Raw genomic sequence first — 21966 nt, 5'->3', positions numbered from 1 at the left:
ATTCTGTTTTCCGACAACCTCCTGAAGGAATCATCTGGATAGTTCTTACAAGTATCTAAGAATGCCCTGCTCAGACAAATCACAGCCAAAGCTAGGATGACTGCCTAGCAATTTTGCAATCTTGGGCCTTCTACTGCTCCACTCCTAATAGTGCTAATTCTAAGGCACACTTGCCATTTCAGACACTGGTAGGTCTAGGTGTTTAACATGAAGGCTTCCTTGCTCTGATTTTGTGCCACTGCAGCTAAAAGCTGCTCAGAGAATTTCTGAAGACTTTCACAAGAATCTGAAGCCCAACAGAGATTAAGATGCTCTTGAACGAAGCAGGCAAGTTACAAAGGTTAATGGGGTGAAAAACAGCTTCTGGTTTTTAATCGTCATATAATGATACATGTGAAGAGGTGGTTAAGGGAATAATAAATGGAACACAACGTTAAATAAAATAAATGTGATCTTAAGGGTCTGATGGTTAAATAGTAACTGAGAACAATAACAATTACTGCTTTATAAAAAACTCAGGGTCAAAGTAACTCATTCCTCAAGGAGCATAGGCAAAGTTTTGCTACCAAAAGGAGAGATAAAATATACAGCCCTTGGACTCTGGGAAGGATTTTAGAGCTGGAGATTGCATAAATTATACGTATAGGGATCAGTTTTTAAAAGTGTGCCTGAAGGTTAAACGCTCAGGCTGGAATTGTGAAAGGAGATTGAGACCTCGCCTATATTCAAAGACAAGCTTCAACTGCAGGTTAGCGTTTAAAGCAATTTAGTTAAATTAGTGCAACAGTGTAGGCCAACTCCTAATCTGATTTAAACTCATCATATAGAGGATCCACTTCTAACTAAATCAGTTTTTAAACTAATTTAAAGTTAAACCAGTGCAATTTTGAATGTCAACAAGACCCAAAAAAGTGAAGTGTACATTTTGCGAGTTGGGCACTTACCCACCTCTGGATCTTTGGAAGAGCCCAACCCTAAATAAAGAGTCTGTTTTTCAGAAACAGAAACCACCACCCACCAAAATCAGTGGGTGAGGAGAGCTCAGTATCCCAAAGCTCCTTAGATGTCTACCTTTACACAGTCATTTTTGGAACTGTTACCCATTATGCCAAATACTAAAAGCGAAGTGACTTTAAATAATGATACTTGGAAATTGCATACACAGCCAGAAGGACTGTAGAATGGGAACTTTTACTCAGTTCTTCATCAATGTTGTACTGCAGTACCAACTCCCTTGTTAGAGAGGTCCGGGAAAGTACTGCGACTAAGCTCCAGCTGTCAAGGGCTAAGAGCTTTTCATAAAAGCTGCCTTTTGAACTGAAGATTTCACACTTGCTTTCCAACCACACCATTAGTTTCCCCCAAAGCATTTACACAATACTGCACACATGCATACAACTGCAACAGTACACACTTCACAAGTGGGCAAACTGAATCAGCACAAGGTTAAGCTAGGAGAGCCCAAAGTCATACTGCTGGTGAGCAGCAGTCAGGTCTCCTGACTCCCTGACCGCAGAGTTCAATACAGAGCACTGCAATTATCCCAGGGGGTTGGGCTGAGTTTGCTGTAGCAATAATCATTGACTCTTTACCTTCCGGCGGTAAAGTCTTATCAGTGTTGCATTAATGCAATTTTTAAGTATTTAATTTATAACTGTTTGGGGACCATTTACTTCAGGCTGCCACACCTGCTGTATTTCTTATTCAGGCTGAATGGTGACAGCAGCGTGGAAAGTATCTGCAATATAATGCTGATCAGCACCTGAGCAGGGAGTGTGTTTAAAGGTGACCTGCAAAGGAAAAAAAATACAAGTGTCTGGGCCCTTTTCGGTTATGAGACTAAAAAACCAGAGATCTTTTCCACTTGATTATTTGTTATTACTCTTTAGAGATTTCAGGCATATCAACTCTGAGTCTCCCTGGTTCTGCTCTCTCTTTTGAAGACCCAGAGATGGGCTAGAAAGTTAGATAAAGGGAGGAGAGGTGCTGAATCTTCAACAAAATAACTTTCCTCCCTGCTGGGTTCAGTGTTTAAGTTACATAGGTAGAACAAAAACAAAAAAAACAAAAGAAAAGTTTTAAACAGTGCAATTAAGTCACTTCCTTTCCCAAGTAATGGGACTTCGCTTCCCTGGTATCCATAATGTTATAAGCTTATTAGGTTCTCCAGTTCTTCACAGAGTCTTACAGGGTAGACACAAGTACAAGTTATTTACCGTAACCTTTCAGGCCTTACATGTATTGTGATACGGTCATGGACCAGGACCTACGGTACCTGGGGTATACAAACAGAGCAAAAAGCAGTATGAGCTGCATGAGCTTCAATACCAAGCAGACTTCAACAGCCCTCATCTGACTATGTAGCCTATAGGATATAAAGGACATTGAGCATTATGATATCCTTGTACTTTTTCCTATCTTAGGAAAACTGTAAAACAAACGTAAAAATGGAGAACAAAGCTCTGCAATATCAACAGCCTGAAATGGGATAAAGATGAAAAACATACAACTGACATGATTTTTGGCCAATCCACTGTGATTGGTACCAGTAGAAAGACAAGCAAAGTGCCCGTTTAGAAGCAAGCGGCTCTTCCACAGCAGCCTGCCAGTATCAGAATAAGCAGCATAACCTTAATGTGTGTGTTACACAACATAAAATCCAGCCATTCCTAACCATTTGAGCACTGCTCTGGTGAGAGAGCTGAAACTGCATCTTGGCTGGCAGAATATCAATGCAGAGTTCAGGCAAAGGTGAGGGTATGTTCTAGTGCTGAGGTCTCATTCACATCCAGTGTAATCTGTGTGCAACTCATCGGGACTGGAAAATTACATTTAAGTCCAGGAGCATGAGCCTGACTGGCCACAAGACTACTCCAGACTGACTGCAGCCCATGGCCACACTGTGGTAGACACCCTCTTCCTGAAACACTTGATTCACCCTTCATGCAGCTATTCCTCACTCTCAGGAGGGCTAAGCTAGAGTCTCTAGCTAGGTCCATCACTGGGATCCAATGTACAGGTTTTCCCACCAATCACTGCTGTCTATGGGACGATGAATAGATCTTCCATCTCCTAATGCAGCAACCACTCTTTCCAGGAACAAATCAGCATCTTTACCAACTTAATTCAGCAGATCAAATCATCTCTGGTTTTGTTACTCTCACGCCTGAGAACCAGCTCTTGTACCTGTTTAGATCAGTGGGATACCACACACAAGACAGAATTTCAGCAACAAAGCTTCTTGCTGTAGCTGACCTAAGTGATCTAAATAAACCACTTACACAGGCGATTGAGAAGGACCTGAGCAGTGGTGGGTCCATGGTTCCTTATATGCAGAGTCCTGCACTTAGGAAGAAAGAATCCCATGCACCACTACAGGGACCAACTGGCTAAGCAGCAGTTCTGCAGAAGAGGACCTGGGGATTACAGTGGACGAGAAGCTGGATAGGAGTCAGCAGTGTTGCAAAGAAGGCCAATGGCATATTGGCTGCATTAGTAGGAGCATTGCCAGCAGATCGAGGGAAGTGATTATTCCCCTCTATTCAACACTGGTGAGACCACACCTGGAATAGTGTGTCCAGTTTTGGTCCCCCTACTACAGAAGGGATGTGGACAAATTGGAGAGAGTCCAGCAGAGGGCAACAAAAATGATTAGGGGGCGGGGACACATGACTTACGAGGCAAGGCTCAGGGAACTGGGGTTATTTAGTCTGCAGAAGAGAAGAGTGAGGGGGGGTTGATAGCAGCTTCTAACTACCAGAAGGGAGGTGTCATAAACAGATAGTTACGGGGTAATCTCTTTTACCTGTAAAGGGTTAAGAAGCTCAGTAAACCTGGCTGACATCTGACCAGAGGACCAATAAGGGGACAAGATACTTTCAAATCTTGGTGGGGGAAGTTTTTTGTTTGTGCTCTTTGTTTTGAGGGTTGTTCGCTCTTGGGACTAAGAGGGACCAGACGCCAATCCAGGCTCTCCGAATCTTTCTGAATCAGTCTCTCATGTTTCAAACTTGTAAGTAACCGCCAGGCCAGGTGTGTTAGTCTTATTTTTGTTTTCTCAACCTGTAAATGTTCCTTTTTGCTGAGAGGATTCTACCTCTGTTTGCTGTAACTTTGAATCCTAAGGCTAGAGGGAGTTTCTCTGGCCTATATGAATCTGATTACCCTGTAAAGTATTTTCCATCCTGATTTTACAGAGATGATTTTTACCTCTCTCTCTTTAATTAAAAGCTTTCTAAGACCCTGATTGATTTTTCCTTGTTTTAAGATCCAAGGGGATTGGATCTGGACTCACCAGGAATTGGTAGGGGAAAGGAAGGGGGATGGTTAAATTCTCCTTGTGTTAAGATCCAAGGGGTTGGATCGGTGTTCACCAGGAACTTGGTGAAAAAGCCTCTCAAGGCTGCCCAGGGAGGGGAAGGTTTTGAGGAGACGGGAAGTGTTCCAGACACTGAAATTTCTGGATGGTGGCAGTGTTACCAGATCTAAGCTAGTAATTAAGTTTACAAGTGTCCATACAGGTCCCCACATCTGTACCCTAAAGTTCAGAGCAGGGGAGGAACCTTGACGGGGTTACAAAGAGGATGGAGCTAAACTGTTCTCAGTGGGGGCAGATGACAGAACAAGAAGCAATGGTCTCAAGTTGCAGTGGGGGAAGTCTAGGATGGATATTAGGAAACACTATTTCACTAGAAGGGTGGTGAAACACTGGAATGGGTTCCCTAGGGAGGTGGTGGAATCTCCTTCCTTAGAGGTTTTAAGGCCCGGCGTGACAACGCTTTGCTTAGGATTATTTAGTTGGGAATCGGTCCTGCTTTGAGCAGGGAGTTGGACTAGATGACCTCCTGAGGTCTCTTCCAACCCTAATATTCTAGGATTCATTTGGGAGCACAAGGTGCTGCTCAGGGGAGGCCAACGGCCATTGCTTTGTATTCTCTACTCAAGAGCACACAGGTGCACGTATGTGCTACAGGGGAGCACTCATAACAACATATACTTGAAAAAGAACCAGCCATGCACTGCAATTCCTCCACCAGTTGGGGAATGAATGGTTTCCTGTCAGTTAAGTAAGAGGGGTCATCAGGAGTCAATCTTTATCTTGCCTACACCTGATGACAGAATGAAGTACAATAGCCCATGGAACTGCATCTAGGAGATTATTGGCGAATTAGGTTGTTTTACACGGGAAGACTGCGGCCACACTATATGCGTACAGTCTCTTGATCCAAGTGCAATAGGAATTGGCAAAATGCTCTCATTCCAAACATGCCCAGATTGGAATTAATCTTCTCCCTGTGGTACCAGAAAAGAATGTGCAATATTCTGATCCTGACTTTTGATGAAGAGCAGGGAGGAGGAGAACTCCTGAAAACATCAGGATCAAGTGACAAGAGTTTCCACAGCACCAAGGTCCAAGTCACTCAATGAAAGGAACGCAAAGAGAATCTTTGCAAGAGGGAGCTGAGGGCACTGCCTCCAGGCTGCTCTTAGGCAGGCTCCAGCCACCTCCCCCACCCTGAGAAGCCTGAAAAGAGACAGAACCCCCATTGGCAAAGGCCCCTGCTACCTCACTCTGGTATTTATGAACTAAACCACTCCCTCTCCTGTCCCTTTCTTTTATTAGTTGTCCCCTGAACTCAGTTGGGTTTTGAGGTCCTGTAGATCCTCCCCTTAGGCTGGGGGGAGCGGGGGGGATCCTTAAGCAGTGAGCAGGCGGAACCCAGTAGGTACAGGGACTCCTCAAGTTTTGGAAAAACAAAGTGAGAGCCAGGATAGCACTGGGATCTGATGGCTCTCTCAAGGATAACAGTAGGCAGCACCAAGGCAATATGCACTTCCCCTGCAGCAGCAGGCTTCCCACCCTGCATTACAATGCTGCCTGTTTGACTAATCGGAACACCATGTCCCTGGCCAGTGAAGTCCTTTCTCTGCTACAAACCTGCAGTAAACAGATTCTACAGCAGCAACAAGCCCGTAACCAAGGTCACGGTATTGATCAGACAGTGTAATTAAAATTCACAGTTCAACTGGCCCGATGTGACAGGGCAGCTGGGTAGCCCCACGAGCAGCATGAATAGCTGCAACATCTGTGTCGTGCCTTCTCAAAGGCACAAATCCCACAAGACTCCAGGTGCAGCAGAAGCTATTTTCCTAGTGCAGAGGCAGCCTCAATTTCAAGAACAAATTTGCCATGACTGCTGCTCAGAATTCACTCTATACACTCTGCAAGGCTGAGAACCACCTCTCTGCCTGGAGTCTCCATATTCTGCCCAACGTCTGCTGCCACGTTGCCAATATCCCATGGAGTCTAGATCAACAACTGTTCTTGGGCGGAAAACACTGAGCTACATTTAGCCTTTGGAAAAAGGGACATTTTTAATGACAATTAAATGAATACGGTCAGAGCATAAGTAAACTTTCATAAATCCCTGCTTAGCTTTATGGCTTATGGACTAATAAAGCCATTAAGTCTACACTGGTGGCACTGTTCAAACCTGTTAAGTTCTAGTACACTGCTGGTCTCAAATGAGGTGAAGACCTTTTCAGTATCCCACTTACATACGGTTGCCCCCAGTTTGGAGCACATTTTGTATTAGGATTTGATTCTCTCCATTACAAAACACCTATGAATGCTCAACTGATCAGAGAGCTTAATAGGAAATTCAAGAACCTTACCACAAAATGTAACATCTCGTGCACTGGAGAACACATGAATATATTATAATGCACTGAAACTCATACAAGAAAGGGGCATCCTTTATTAGACAAGATCCTGTTCTTAAAATCAGGGAAACATACTAAGCATTGTTCTATTTGCACAATTCTGTTCCCCCTTTATTAAGTCCCTTCCATTAAGCAACTGATTTGCCACTCTGCTGGGTAACCATTGAAAACAGGATCTTCTGTCTGTAAAACAGATGAACAGACAATGCACTGCTAAAAATGTCATACGTTTATCTCCAACAGTCAGCTCAAACCTGGCCCTGGAGAGCAGATTCCCATAGCAAGATTGAGAAACGCTTAGCAATTGGGAACAAAGGGATGTAAACACTGTCCAAGCTGGAATCCAACTGTGGAAAGAATTGTCAGGATCCCAAAGAAAGTATTGTTATAGCCTGTTCCATACTGCAAAACAACCATCCATTTCAGGAAGAGTTTTAAAAAACTACCACCACTAGATCTCCTATGTTTGAGAATGGGCACTGCTTGTATCAGAACCAGGTTCCCATCAGGAAGAGCTTCAGGGCCTCTTGACTGGTAACAGTAATCCTAATGGAGCAGAAAGGGAAACTTGCAGTATTCAAAAAGGGTTGTACCTGCATGATCTGTGATCCCTAATCACCTAGAACTGCCATTTTTACAATGAGACTCTTGAGAAGCCTGCCAGAGCAGCTGCAAAGGAGGACAGGGAATACATGGAGGATTTTAATCACTCTTCTAGTGGCTGAAGTGTCATAAAGTTGGAAACTCAGCCTATTCCCAATGGCCACAGCAGAGAATATATGGAGAACAAATGGATTTGATCCCTGGAATGTCAGTCCAAAGGACAAAGCAGAAAGGATGCATGTGTCATTCAAGTGGACCCCAAATGTCACCATCATCTTGGTGTGCAAGAAGGGGCCCCCTTCAGGTTCTCCACATCAGCTACAATCCTCCTCCTCTAAACTTATGTAGAATTATTTCAAAATCTATGTTGGTGAATCCAAAGTGTCAGATCACTTTCTCCTCTTATCACTGGAGGACACAAGTAGAATTCCCTTTGGAAAGAATCCCATCAGGAAGAGCCTCAGGGGCCTCTTGACAGGACTTATAACAGTAATCACTGCTCACCTCAGACCAAACATAAAGATGCACAGAAGGATCTGCTCAGCCCCCTGGGAGAACCTACAGTAGGTTACTATAGGGATCAAAGCAAGGTCCGGCCCAATTTAAATTCTTCATTATAGATTTGGAAAGGAGGTAAAGAGGATGCTAATGAAAGGTACGGACAATACTACAGACCAGCAGGAGTAGTGAATACTAGGGCTGGCAGAAATATAGAGTTCTAGCAATATCAGAAATACGGAAGGTAACAGAATGAGATTCAGTTTGGAAGAGTGCTGTTAATACTTAGAAAAAATATACAAAAAATACAGCTGTGCAGTAATGGGATTAACCTAGAAAGCAGTAATGCTGAGAGCAACTTACAGCAGACAGCAATTAGAAGAAAGGCCACTAACTGCTGGCTGTGCATATGGAAGCATCTCAGTACAGAACCGGGGAGGTGACAACCCCCTCTCTCTGTCTCACTCATGGAAGAGCGCCTGGAATACTGCATCCAAGCTTGGGCACCTTGTCACTAGACAAACAAGCAAATTGCAGGAAGATCACAAAGAAAGTCAGGAGGCAGCAGAGAATTACTTAAGGAAGAGTGACAAGGTGAGTCAGGTAATATCTTTTATTGGACCAAAAGCAGTTGGCCTGGTAAAAGATATTACCTCACCCATTATGCATGTCTCGTATCCTGGGACCAACAGCTACAACAAAGAAACACACAGTTAAGGAAGAATGACAGTTAAATGTGCGGGGTCTGGCTAATCAGAGTCTAACGGTATGTCTCCACTGCAGAGTTAATCCTGGGCTCTTACCTGGGTTTTAGCCTTAACCCTCCTACCAGTCCAAAGAAAAACATCTGACACAGGTCTGGAGGTACTTTAAACTCAGGCTTGCTTACGCAACTGGGAATGTGGGGTAGAAAGCAAGGTCTGCTTTAAGTCAGGCTGAAACTTGCCCACTTTGCATTGAGAAAACAGGCTAAATCACTCAAGTGCTAACAGTCCTTTAATGGCTTCCCACAATTCCCTCAGAAGGACAGACAAGTTCTCCCACAATTGATACAACTGACTAGGAAAGAATCCTAGAGCATCTCAGCACAAAGAACCATGGGATATGCTCCCAGTCACAAACCAGCAAGCGTGCAAACAGTGGGCAGATGGGACTTTGCAGTGGGGATGCTCACATCTTGGTTATGCTAACCCAGCTCCTCAGAGTGGAGGCCAATAACCAGGGTTAACTGTCCAGTGTAGACAATCTATGGAAGTGACATGGTGGACTCAGAACCATCTCCAAGTAGCTAAAGAGTGGGGGAGGATTTATGGGTGATAATTTAATCCCAGCAAATCCATGTCAGAAAGAAATTCAGAATGACTCTTAAGAAAATTTGATAAGGAAATCTATTGGCTAGATTGCGACAGCCTTTAGGGATCAAAGGAGGAAGCGCCAAAGTATCCTGATCCTAGAGGGAAAAATCTTATCGCTGGCAGGGGGCAGGAGAGCTAAGTGGTCTTTTCCATCTCTAATTTCTGGCTCACTTGAGACACTCCGAGAAATGCATTCCAGAACACATTTCCTTCCCAGGTTGTCAGAGTAGCTTGATTCACTGGTATCCTGCAGACAGATAGCAATCCAGCACAGGCTTAATGGAGTACATCATACCCCTTGGCAGTAATCTTGTATTTACGGAAAGGGGCTGTGTAGCGTGTGGCAATTCTGCCCTGGGAAGGGCACAACTAAACTCATCCACAGAAGGACTGATGTCCCAGGAGCAAACAGGCCCTGTTTAGCAAGGCTAGCCAGCACCAGGGAAAGCACCAGAGCAGCTTGTGTAAGTGACCTCAAAAATTAGCAACAGACACAAAAGCTCTAGGGAATGCACTGAGTGTAATCCAGAGGGATTTAAAATCATGTCTAATTGGATCCCATTTACATCTATACCCACCCCCCCAAATTCAGTCCTCCCAGTGCCTCATTCCCTTCCCCCCACCCCCCAGTCTTCCCTGGCTCTGTCCTTCCCCCATCATGCACAGAGTAGCTCTGAGTCTGTACCACTGCAAAGCTGCAGCAGTACATTAGTATTCTCCTTGGCACCCCTGGAACACAGCCTCAGCGGGATTCCACTGATGCCATCATACACAGGTTCAGAAGCAAAAAACCCACAGAGCCAGTGCAGCTGGTTTAACTGGGAGAAGTAGTGGGGGGAGAAATACCACACTTACCTGCTTCTCAGACCAAGGAGGACAGAGTCTTCAGCAGGTGCTGCGAGCTCCAGTCTGCCTGACAGAGCAGGGAGCATGAGAGTGCTTTTAGCCCTTGCAAAATGTGAAAACATTTCAGTTCTGTTGCATGAATAAGCATAGCTGACAGCAGTTCAACCTGATGAAAAGTAGCCCACACCTGGCAAGGTAGATGAACGTGTAAGCTAGGCTGTTACACTTCATAGGTAGGGCCCTACTAAATTCACGGCCATGAAAAGCGCATCACAGATTCTGAAATCTGGTCTCCCCCCATGAGGTCTGGCCTTGTGTGTGCTTTTACCCTATACTATACAGATTTAACAGGGTGGACCAGTGTTCCTAAAATTGGGGGTCCTGACCCAAAAGAGAGGCGTGGGGAGGGGGGTCACAAGGTTGGGGGGGAGGGGAATCACAGTATTACCACCCTTACTTCTGCACTGCCTTCAGATCTGGGCAGCTGGAGATTGGCAGCTTCTGATGGCAGAGCCATGCCAGCAGCAGCACAGAAATAAGGGTGGCAGTACCATACCATGCCACCCTTACTTCTGCACCACCTTCAGAGCTTGGCGGGTGGAGAGTAGCAACTGCTGACTGAGGGCCCAGCTCTGCAGGCAGCAGTGCAGAAGTAAGGGTGGCAATACCATGCCATGCCATCCTTACTTCTGTGCTGCTGCTGGAGGCGGCTCTGCCTTCAGAGCTGGGTTCCCGGCCAGCAGCCGCCGCTCTCCAGCTGCCCAGCTCTGAAGGCAGTGCCACCGCCAGCAGCACCGCAGAAGTAAGGGCAGCAGTATCGCAAACCCCCCAACACTAACCTTGCACCCCCATCCCCCTTTTTGAATCAGAATTCTTACAAATGCTGTGAAATTTCAGGATTTAAAGAGCTGAAATCATGAGATTTATGATCTTTAAAATCCTATGACTGTGAAATTGACCAAAATGGTCCCTGAATTTGGTAGGGCCCTATTCATAGGTGGCGTGACAAGAGAATACTGCAGAGATATGTCACTAAGCTGCTGCTGTTTCAGTCCATGATAGAAACCCTGAATAGATACTATGCTTTGGATCCAGCCCTAGTTAGGGTCAGAGCTCCCTGATCCTGATGTTCACTATGGTCTCAGCACATTTTCCCTACTTAGAATTCATCCCACCTTAGACCAAACAGCAGATATCACTCCCACCTGAATATACAATCACTTGTCACTGAAATAGTCTATGAGCCAAAGCCCCAGAAAGCCCTGCTCACTGAATAGAAGGGACTTGAGCAAACTGGTGTTCTTAATGAAAACAGTTCAAACCACTAGGCACCCTATACTGAACAGCCCCTGATTTGACAGTGAGCTGTGGGGAAGAGATTATTTCGGTTTTTTGCTAACAGGGTAAGATTCCTGAGCCATTACAAGAATATTGTTCTGGATGTATCTATAAAACCCTCAACACAATTAACTGCTGGAGGGAAACCTGCTGGTGGCAATCCATCTGTTTCTAAAGTTCCTACCAACATCCAGGCACTACAGTACAGAACACAGTGGTTAATGTCCTAGACTAAGTATACCTCTCTGCCTTTCTTCAACTGCCCACTGCACTGTGGTAGTATCACTGGAGAACAAAGCTGGTGTTAGTTTGCTAACAGAAAAGAAAGCAAGAGGAGTTCCATTAAGTAGCCTGCAGTCAAGAGGGAGCCTCAGCTAAACTAGCTCCCCCAATCTACTTGGGGGAAAAGACCACAAGTTTCTGTGCAGGCCAGTTCACCTCGCCTTCTTTGGCCTTGTACTTAAACCCAGAGCCGATCACATTTAATCCCTTAATCACTTACCTCCTGCTGCTTCACTTTTTAACCTTTACCAACTCAATGACAAGAGAAGAAACAGAAGCTCCTCAAGGCCAGGATATGTAGCTAACAGGGATCTCACCATCTGGCTCTTTCAGGCTGCCAGAAAGGGCTGATCAAACATGAGGAACACATCTACTCTTCCCACAGCCCAGTTCCTATCAGAGTTGCTTCTTGCTAATGATCCCTCCAGCTTCTTGAGTGAGGCACTTAGCCTGGGAAACAGAACACATTTGCAGCCTGTCCAAATGAACACCGAGAGATGCTTATTCCTGTCAGCACTTTCACTGCGCTTCTCAGCAAGTGACACACGACTGCTCTTTGAAAAGCTATTCTAGAATGGTTAGTACAAAGGAGACAGAGCCAGTACCAGCACTCTCAAATCCTGGAGATGTTCCCATCCTCCCCCTATGTATCTGATCTTCATGACCACCAGCCTTTAGAGAATGGTTTGTTCAAAGCAAGTCTGCTGTTGGACTCTCTCTCCTGGCCAAAACAGGGAGTCACTCTCAGCTGTTTGCCTGAGATGTGGAGCGAAGGTTGGGGGGGGGGGGGGAGCTGTATGAAAGGAGAAAGTTTCAAAGCACAAAAAAGGGACACACAAGTCACATCAGCTTTGCGTTAATAGAAATAAATACAAGTCTCAAGAAGGAAAGAGGCCTGTTAATGGTTATGATTTTGTTATGAGGCAACTTGAAAATGCCTTGAGCTCTGAGATAAGCTCTAGGCACTTAGCACTGTATACTTTGGAGTTTTTGCCAACGCCTCTGCTATCAGTGCTATTCACAATCACCGGGTGGGCTGGGAAAATGGTGGCCTGAAGCATTCATTCTTACTGATGGCAATGCCACCCAAGATTTCACTGGCTACTGATGTTATCCACCTCAAAGGCCATTCATTGCATGTCCTGAAGTGCTCCCGGCAGGGCCTTGGCAGCATTGCAACCTGTTGACTGCACATCAAGCTATGAAACAAGCCTAGAACTACAGCAGTAGTTTCAAGGGGAAACTATTACCTCCCATACAGCCAAGTACATCAGCCCTTCCAGAGCCTCTCCCACAAGAACACTGGATTGAGCTAAACACTACATACTCTCATCCTCACATTAAAGGAGTTTCCCACATTACCACCACAGCAACTCCCCCAACCCATGGGCTGCTTAAGTGTTACAGTATATTCGTTTGTCACATCACTGCCACAGTACAGCTTATGTGGTCACACTCCTCAGACACTTACTTTCATATCTATCGTGCAAGATTGGCAGGAGGTAACAACAAACGAAAATAGTTTGCTTTAGTTCTCTCAAAAAGCATGACTACAGCTGTAGAACCCCCTCTGGAAAGAAGCAGCTCTTAGCCTCTGCATTCTTCTGCTCCTTCCTCCAGGCTACATCCACAGTCTGCGTAACAGATAGATCCACTGAGTTCCTCTGTCACTGGCAGCAGAATGCTAGTTATTTGAGGAGATTAGGCAGGAGGGGATGTCTCAAATGCAAATGATTTTAAGTGGCCTCTAGGTGAAACCAGTACCTCCACCCTCTAAAATTCCAGCACCTATGTCAACAACCAAAAAATTCTCAGCAGGAAGGCTTTGCATTTCCAGGGGCTGAGGGCTCTGGCGTTTTCCCATCTACTCTGTTCAAGTCCTAACACTGATGCATGTGGCAGCAGCCTAGCGGAGAACATGATATTCAACACAGCAGGGATCTCCCACAGCAAGTCTAAATCCCAGAGTCTCAGCTGCATCTACACAGGCAAAGATCTGAAATTCACCAGCAGTGCAACTCTACCAATGGTGGCGGTAGCAAAGAGTTGACCGCCCTTTTGTCTAATTCTACTCGGACAGAATTTAGACGACGGAGCAGTAAAAGCAGAGTGACCAGTCTACATGAGGGCTCTCGCCTTTGCTAGCACTGAGAAGCCCAAGGGAAAATTTCAGTCACTTTAAGGGTGACTGGACAAGAGGGGAATGCTGAGCACAGCAAGCACTCCAGGAAGCTTGAGTTACATTCCCATAAACCTGCCTGCAGATTGGTCTTTCCCTCAAATTGTCATCAAATCTCTCCTCTCATTGGCTGCCCAAGCTTGTCCACGGCACCCACAAACATGGAGCAGGCCTCCCCTGTTCCCCAAAATGCCTGGCTTGCTGTATTCTCTAAATACCCATTGAATATTCCATCACATCCCTTGGGCCACCCAGCACCTTGCTATCATGCCCCAGTTCATGCAGCCACAAATCCACCCTTCCAAGTCACTGCAACACTGTTCTCTTACTGACCCTGAGTTCAGGGTCAAAGGAGATAACCCACCCAGTTCTAACCAACCCCCAAATCTGTGCACCTCCCTCCTGACAGATATCTGTACCAGGCCATCACAACTCCCCCAAGCACCTTCCCCACAAAGCCTTATGCATTGTACCTGGCATCCTCCCTACAACCTTGAGACACCCCATCCTGCTAACAGCTCCCCCATCCACATCCCATGGGCTCCTGCTCTTCCCCCATCCCCTAATGCAACCCATGAGGCACAGCAGGTGGCCAGCTCCGCTGAGACCTGTAATCCCCACTCCCAGGGAACATGCTGCCTCTTCACAGGCCTTTACAATTACCCACCCTCATGTCCCGGCCCTCACAAACCGAGCCTTAGATCAGCTGCCAAAAGGGTCTCTAGGGTAGCAGAACTACATCCTCACTCCAATCTGTATCCCAACCCTGAACTAGACTTTCCCCTACCTGAGACCAGCCTTCTCCCACCTCCAACCAGACTCTCCTACACGGGACAGGTTTCTCCCCCGACCTGGATCTGCGTCCCCCAACCCGAAACCGGACCTGCCCCCTCACACCCACCACATCGGATCCCCGAACCAGACCTGTCCCCTCACATCCCCCAAACCGGACCTGCCCTCTCATATCGGATCCTTCAGCTGGACCTGCCCCCTCCCATCCCCCGAACCGGACCTGCCCCCTGACCCCCCCCCCCGAACCAGACCCCCAGGCTGGACCTGCCCCCTCACATCCCCTGAACCGGACCTGCCCCCTCACATCGGATCCCCGAGCCGGACCTACCCCCTCACATCCCCTGAACCAGACCGGCCCCCTCACATCGGATCCCCGAGCCGGACCTGCCCCCTCACCCCCCCGAACCGGACCCCCGGACCGGACCTGCCCCCTCACATCCCCCGAGCCGGACCTGCCCCCTCACCCCCCCCCCGAACCAGACTCCCAGGCTGGACCGGCCCCCTCACATCCCCTGAACCGGACCGGCCCCCTCACATCGGATCCCCTGAACCGGACCGGCCCCCTCACATCGGATCCCCTGAACCGGACCGGCCCCCTCACATCCCCTGAACCGGACCGGCCCCCTCACATCGGATCCCCGAGCCGGACCGGCCCCCTCACATCGGATCCCCGAGCCGGACCGGCCCCCTCACATCGGATCCCCGAGCCGGACCGGCCCCCTCACATCCCCTGAACCGGACCTGCCCCCTCACATCGGATCCCCGAGCCGGACCGGCCCCCTCACATCCCCTGAACCGGACCTGCCCCCTCACATCGGATCCCCGAGCCGGACCTGCCCCCTCACATCGGATCCCCGAGCCGGACCTGCCCCCTCACATCCCCTGAACCGGACCTGCCCCCTCACATCGGATCCCCGAGCCGGACCTGCCCCCTCACATCCCCTGAACCGGACCTGCCCCCTCACCCCCCGAACCGGACCCCCGGGCCGGACCTGCCCCCTCACATCGGATCCCCGAGCCGGACCTGCCCCCTCACATCGGATCCCCGAGCCGGACCTGCCCCCTCACATCGGATCCCCGAGCCGGACCTGCCCCCTCACCCCCTCCGAACCGGACCTGCCCCCTGACACCCCCTCACCGGGCCCCCGCCCCCGGTACCTTCTTGGGCGCCTTGGTGACCGTGGCCATGAAGGAATACTTCTCGGCGTCCTCGATCTCCTTGGCCTGTTTCATCTCGTCCCCCACGGCGGAATCCGGCACCGACATCCTGGCGCTGCGGAGGGGGGCGAACCGGGAGGGGAGGGGTCAGCAGCGCCCCCGGGGGATCCGGGCCGGGGAGGGGGCGGCCGGCGTCGGACGGGCCCGCTCGGGAGCGCTCAATGAGGAGACTCCGGCCCCGCCGGCTCCGAGCGCTCCGCAGCTGTGGACTGCGGCCGCCGCGCGCACCGGCAGGGGGCGGGGCTAGCCACCGGTACACGTCACGCGCCCGGGGCGGTGCCTAGCGTCACGCCGCACGCACGGACCGGGCAGGCGACGCCATACGCACAGAGGGGGCAGGTCCCCGCGTTCAGGGTCGAGCAGCGCCCCCTGGCGGAAAAGAATGGAAGCGAACGAGCTCGGGCCAGGCGATGGGTCCGGCACGCGGAGAGGGCGCATTGCCCACCCCGACCCTGCCCCTCGTTTGGGCCTGGGGTGTGTGACTGGGGCCGGGGAGCACAACTGGGGGGCTGAGCTTAGCATAGGGCTTCCCATTCCTTGGGGCCCTGCTAGGCTTGGTGTGCTGCATATGGGGGGGGACGCTGCTGGATTTGGGGGGGTTCAGGGTTGGAGGCTGCTGAGTTGGAGGGATACACTGGGAAAACTTGGCACCCTGAGAAGTCTGGGCCAGCCCAAAGCCTGGGTGGGATCTCAGCGCTGGGGCAGTGACAGGGTAATGGGTCATTGGTGGTGAGCTGGAGAGCGAGCCCACCCTGCATGCACCCTGCACTGATGGTTCCTGCCCTGCTCAGCTGGGCCTGGCTTCCTGCCGTTATGCAATTTATGGACCGGCCCTGACACCCAATTTTTTTGGTGATTTTTCAAGGCTTCCCCCCCAATACCTTTGTAACAGTGAAACAAAGATGCAAAAGGAAGGACTCACACCCCTATAGTATGTTACGTAATTTATGGACATCCCCCGCCAATCTGGGACACAGGATTGCAGCACCACTCTGGTTTGGTCATGACGGAGGGGTGGCCAGGCCAACTCTGCATGAGTGACATCCTAACCTAGAACACAGGGTCGCAGCGTCACACAACCCTGTGCGCCATGTCACAGAGCCAGGACAGGCACCACCACTGGTGAGTGAGTGCAGGATGGGCTCACACTCCAGCCCCTTCTGAAAAGACATGTCATACACCACCTTTGTCAGTTCCGTAGTATGATGGATAACATACCACCCTTACACCGAAAAGCCACTAGGGTGGCAGTCACCTTCCTTTCCCCCTCAGCCCTGGGGAGAATCAGGGAGCACCCACGTGTCTCAGGATTTGGATTTTATCTCTTACATAGGGTCTTTTGCTTGCCTTTTGGAGTATGGACAACTGAGATACTAAAGCAGCACTCAAGGAAGATAAGACCATTGTGGAGAAACTAAATACATTCTTTGCATCAGTCTTCATGGATGAGAATGTGTGGGAGATTCCCAAACCTGAGTTATGCTTTTTAATGACAAATCTGAGGCACTGTCTCACATTGAGGTGTCATTAGAGGAGGTTTTGGAACAAATTGATAAACATTAATAAGTCAACAAGACGAGATGGTATTCACCCAAGAGTTCTGAAGGAACTCAAATGTGAAATTGCAGAATAACTGTGATATGTAACCTATTATTTAAATAAGCTTCTATACCAGATGACTGGAGGATAGCTAATGTGACACCAATTTTTAAAAAAGGCTCCAGAAGCCATCCTGGCAATTGCAGGCCAGTAAGCCTAATTTCAATACCATTCAAATTGGTTGAAACTGTAGTAAAGAAAAGAATTATCTGCCACATAGATGAACACGATTGTTGGGGAAGAGTCAACATGTTTTTTGTAAAGGGAAATCATGTCTCACCAGTCTACTAGAATTCTTTGAGGTGGTCAACAAGCATGTGAACAAGAGTGATCCAGTGGATATAGTGTACTTAGATTTTCAGGAAGCCTTTGATAAGATCCCTCAACAAAGGCTCTTAAGCAAAGTAAGGAGTCATGGGATAACAGGGAAGGTCCTCTCATGGATCAGTAATTGGTTAAAAGAAAGGGAACAAAGAGTAGGAATAAATGGTCAGTTTTCAAAATGGAGAGAAGTAAATAGGGGTCTGTATTGGGACCGGTGCTGTTCAACATATTCATAAATGATCTGGAAAAAGGGGTAAACAGTGGGGTGGCAAAGTTTGCAGATGATACAAAACCACTCAAGATAGTTAAGACCCAGGCAGGCTATGAAGAGTTACAAAGGGATCCCACAAAACTGGGTTACTGGGCAACAAAATGGCAGATGAAGTTCAATGTTGATAAATGCAAAGCAATGCACACTGAAAAACATAAACACAACATAAAATGATGGGGTCTAAATTAGCTGTTATCACTCAAGAAAAAGATCTTGGAGTCATTGTGGTTAGTTCTCTGAAAACATCTGCTCGACAGGCAGCGGCAGTCAAAAAGGTAACAGAATGTTGGGAATCATCAGGAAAGGGATAGATAATATGACAAAAATATCATATTGCCTCTATATAAATCCATGGTACACCCACATCTTGAATATTGTGTGCAGATGTGGCCGCCCCATCTCAAAAAAGATATATTGGAATTGGAAAAGATACAGCAAAGGGCAACAAAAATGATTAGGGGTATGGACCAGCTTGCATATGAACACAAATTGGTAAGACTGGTCCTTTTAACTTGGAAAAGAGATGACTAAGGTGGGATATGATAGAGGGCTATAAAATCGTGACTGGTGTGGAGTAAGTAAATAAGGAAGTGTTATTTACTCCTCATAACACAAGAACTAGGGGTCACCCATTGAAATTAATAGACAGCAGGTTTAAAACAAAAAAAGGAAGTATTTCTTTACACAATGCACAGTCAACCTGTGGAACTCTGCCAGAGGATGTTGAAGGCCAACACTATCACAGGGTTCAAAAAAGAACTAGATAAGTTCATGGAGGACAGGTCCATCAGTGGCTATTAGCCAGGACGGGGAGGGATAGTGTCCCTAGCCTCTCTTTGCCAGAAGTTGGGAGTGAGCGATGGGGCATGGATCACTTGATGATTACCTTCTGTTTATTCCCTCCAGGGCACCTGGCACTGGTTGCTGTCAGAAGACAGGATACTGGGTTAGATGAGTCATTGGTCTGACCCAATATGGCCTTTCTTATGTAGAAATAAGCAATATCTAAGGGCAAGGAAAGGATTTCCCAGATTCACAGACAGTCCAGCAACTGAAATAGTCCGAGAAGACCAGATTGCTGCCAGGACAGTTCCCTGTGGCATAAAAAAAAACCCTGTGAAACAAACAGATCCCTGCAGGCACCCAGCTACTGGGACAGGCACTGTCAGCCAGCAGCGAGCTGGCAATGTGTGCGGTAACACACAGTGCAGACTCAGGGCTCACTTGCTGGGCAAGGCCCCCAAATGGCACAGTTGCGTCTGCCTACACAGCTGCTACTAGGTGCTTTTCATAGGCCTATCTGCAACATTATATCTTCCACTACCCCCACGCACCCTTCCAGAATTATAGTCACATTATGTTCTATATGCTGATACAATTCTCTCCCCTGAGTTTTTCTGAAATAACATCTCTGGTTGGCTGGCAGGCTGAAGTTGGCCTCTGTGCCTGTGGACTTTGGGGTGTAGGCAGGGCCTAGTAGATGTTTAACTTTTGCATGCATTTTGACCTGGTTTCCCAGGAGTGCAGCTGTAGCATGCTATGGTTTGTTCCAGGAAAAATTGCCAACAGAAAAGTAAAGTTTGCATAAAGAAAGATGTCTGTTTACTTCCCCGTGACTTCTTACACTTGGTATAATGCTGCCCTCTAAACTATCCAGCGGAAGACACAGAGAACAAGCCAAGCCAGTGCCACAAGAGATCAAAACCAGGACACGAATTTGGACTCCAGTGATTCTGACAGCAAGGGCGAAGATGAACTACATTGTGCGATGGAGCAGATACTACCCCAGAAACAGAGACTCTGCATCCAGAGGCAGAAACATTCAATCCATGTTTGAGAAATGAGGATGTTGTTGAGCCTGTAAACATGGAAACTGCTAATCAGATTGATGGGACGTTAACACCAGCTAGTGAAAGACGTGAAGGCCAAAACAAGCCTGTGGAACCTGAAACCAGGAGCACACAAGAAGACAGATTGTGAGAGCTTTCTACCGACTCACAGATTTAAGGCCAGAAGGGACCATCACAATCATCTAACCATCTGACCTCCGCACATCGCAGAGCACAGAACCTCACACACCCACTGCTGTAGTAGGCCCATGACCTCTGGCTGAGTTACTGAAATCCTCAAATAATCATTTAAAGACTTAACAGAGAATCCACCAATTACTCCAGTTTAAACTAGCGAGGGACCCAACATGCAAGGTCATCTGACTAAGGAGAGAAGATACTGACATATGAACATTTAGAGACATGTACTTATCTGTGTCTAAATCCAGCTCCTGGACTGGTGAATGAACCCTGGGGTTATCCTCATGTTTGTCATAGGCCGTGCGAAATACCTATTCCTGCACCTTTTTCTGTATTCTATCCAAGACTGATGGAATATCGGCAAGTGAAGTGATATTGATTTAAAGTATGGATGTTGCTGTAATAACACACTTTATAGTTCTGAATAGTTTATTATGTTAATTTAGTAGATTTTTTTTCTAAATAGCTTGCCATATGCCCAGTGACTTGGAGAGACATGGTTATGCCAGGGATCACATAGGAGCTGTTATTTCATAAGAGATGAGTATCCTTAGGGAATTAAACTGTTTGGTACTGGCTATTCTGTTGGTCAGTGGATCTACATTTGTCATAGAAATTACTGTGGAGAGATGCAGAAGTTTCCATCCCCGGTACCAGAACTGGTGACTCAGCTGAGGACAATTGCTTAAGAGCTGGAACTTGGGGCCAACTGTTAATAAGTCAAATGGATAGACTGAATGTTTTCTATTTTAACAGAAATGCCGGGAGGACATTCCATTTATGAGTGGGGAGCGTAGCACTCTTAAGAAAACGTCAGGGTTATATTTACTCTCTGGGTGATATTTATCTGCACCTTCCGTTCTCAGAGGTTGGAGTTCTGCAGGAAAAGTCAAAGGGACCATAGCGGGGAAGGGGACCCAGTAGACTGGGTGGTGTGTTGTGGTCAGACTGAGTTGATTTGTGGGGGTTATTGAGGCTGTGTTTACTGGGGGAGGGAGGTTGGATATTAACTTTAATAAAACCCCAGTTTTACAACCATCCCTGTTTGGGAGTGTAACATGGCCGCTGCCCAGGAGCTGAAATACCACACTTGGTTTTTATTTCAGCCCTGGAGGCATTAGATTAATCCCTGGAGAGTGAAATGCAAATCCAGCCAGTAGGCAGGGGGCCACTTTAGTGCCCAGAATAAGAGGCCAAGAACCTGACTTGGGGCACTTTGAAACAGCCCAGGGGTGAGCCCATTACATCCCATCCTGTTGATACTACAGAACAAGGGGCTGTCTACCAGTCCTGCAGCATGTCCCATCTCTTTGGAGAAGCCCCTGGAGAATTCAAAGACTGCTCCCAGAGTTCGTCCAAAGCTTTAGGCTCTGAGGAATTGGGCTGGAAATTTCTTCAGCATCTCTCCCCCCTGACCCAAAGTGGACAGTTCAGGATCCCACAGGCCCATTGAGTCCTCAGCTTCTCTCTTGACACTGGCAGTACGGCTGTGGAGGAGCTGGGTGAGAGCTTGGCTTTGTTCACATCTGCTCAGCTTTGATTCTGCAAAAAACCAGAGCCAGACCCGGGCTCCATTTCAGGCAACCCCCATATTTTGGGGGGGGGGGGGATCAATCTCAAGTAACCATTGTGTCTCTTGAACAGCTTCCATTCAAAACCACTTGTATTTTCCCCTCTATGCAAATAAGTCAGCATAAAGCCACTGGAGCACATTGGAGGAAGGTGGCCAAGCTCTGTTCTTAGAATCACAGCAGCTGCCCACAAGCCACGGAGATTATCACAGAAGTATCAGCACAAAGACAAGCTGCAGGACAAGCTGCAAGAATTTCTCTGTCTGGCCTGATCTGATTCCCTGGAGTTGCAATCTCTAAGGCCTCGTACAGTCCCAGAGCCCCATCCTATCAATAT

General features: G+C 47.7%; 1 protein-coding gene across 3 annotated transcripts in view; it reads right to left on the bottom strand.

The window, feature by feature from the left end:
- The window catches only part of AHCYL1 (adenosylhomocysteinase like 1), a 43361-nt gene extending 27382 nt beyond the window's left edge, over nt 1–15979 (bottom strand). For 2 of the 3 annotated variants that reach the window (XM_030561201.1, XM_030561202.1), the window contains exon 1: nt 15775–15979. In XM_030561201.1, the coding sequence (XP_030417061.1) occupies nt 15775–15882 (108 nt within the window). In that variant the 5' untranslated portion in view covers nt 15883–15979. Of the gene's footprint in view, nt 1–10034; nt 10112–15774 lie in introns of those variants that run through there. The other variant, XM_030561203.1, reaches the window with a different exon arrangement.
- Nucleotides 15980–21966: the final 5987 nt, after the last annotated feature.

This window comes from Gopherus evgoodei, chromosome 4 (genome assembly GCF_007399415.2).
Source record: "Gopherus evgoodei ecotype Sinaloan lineage chromosome 4, rGopEvg1_v1.p, whole genome shotgun sequence".
Classification (NCBI taxonomy): Eukaryota; Metazoa; Chordata; order Testudines; family Testudinidae; genus Gopherus; species Gopherus evgoodei.
Note: the sequence above shows the minus strand (reverse complement) of the source record. Positions and strands in the feature narration are given on the sequence as shown.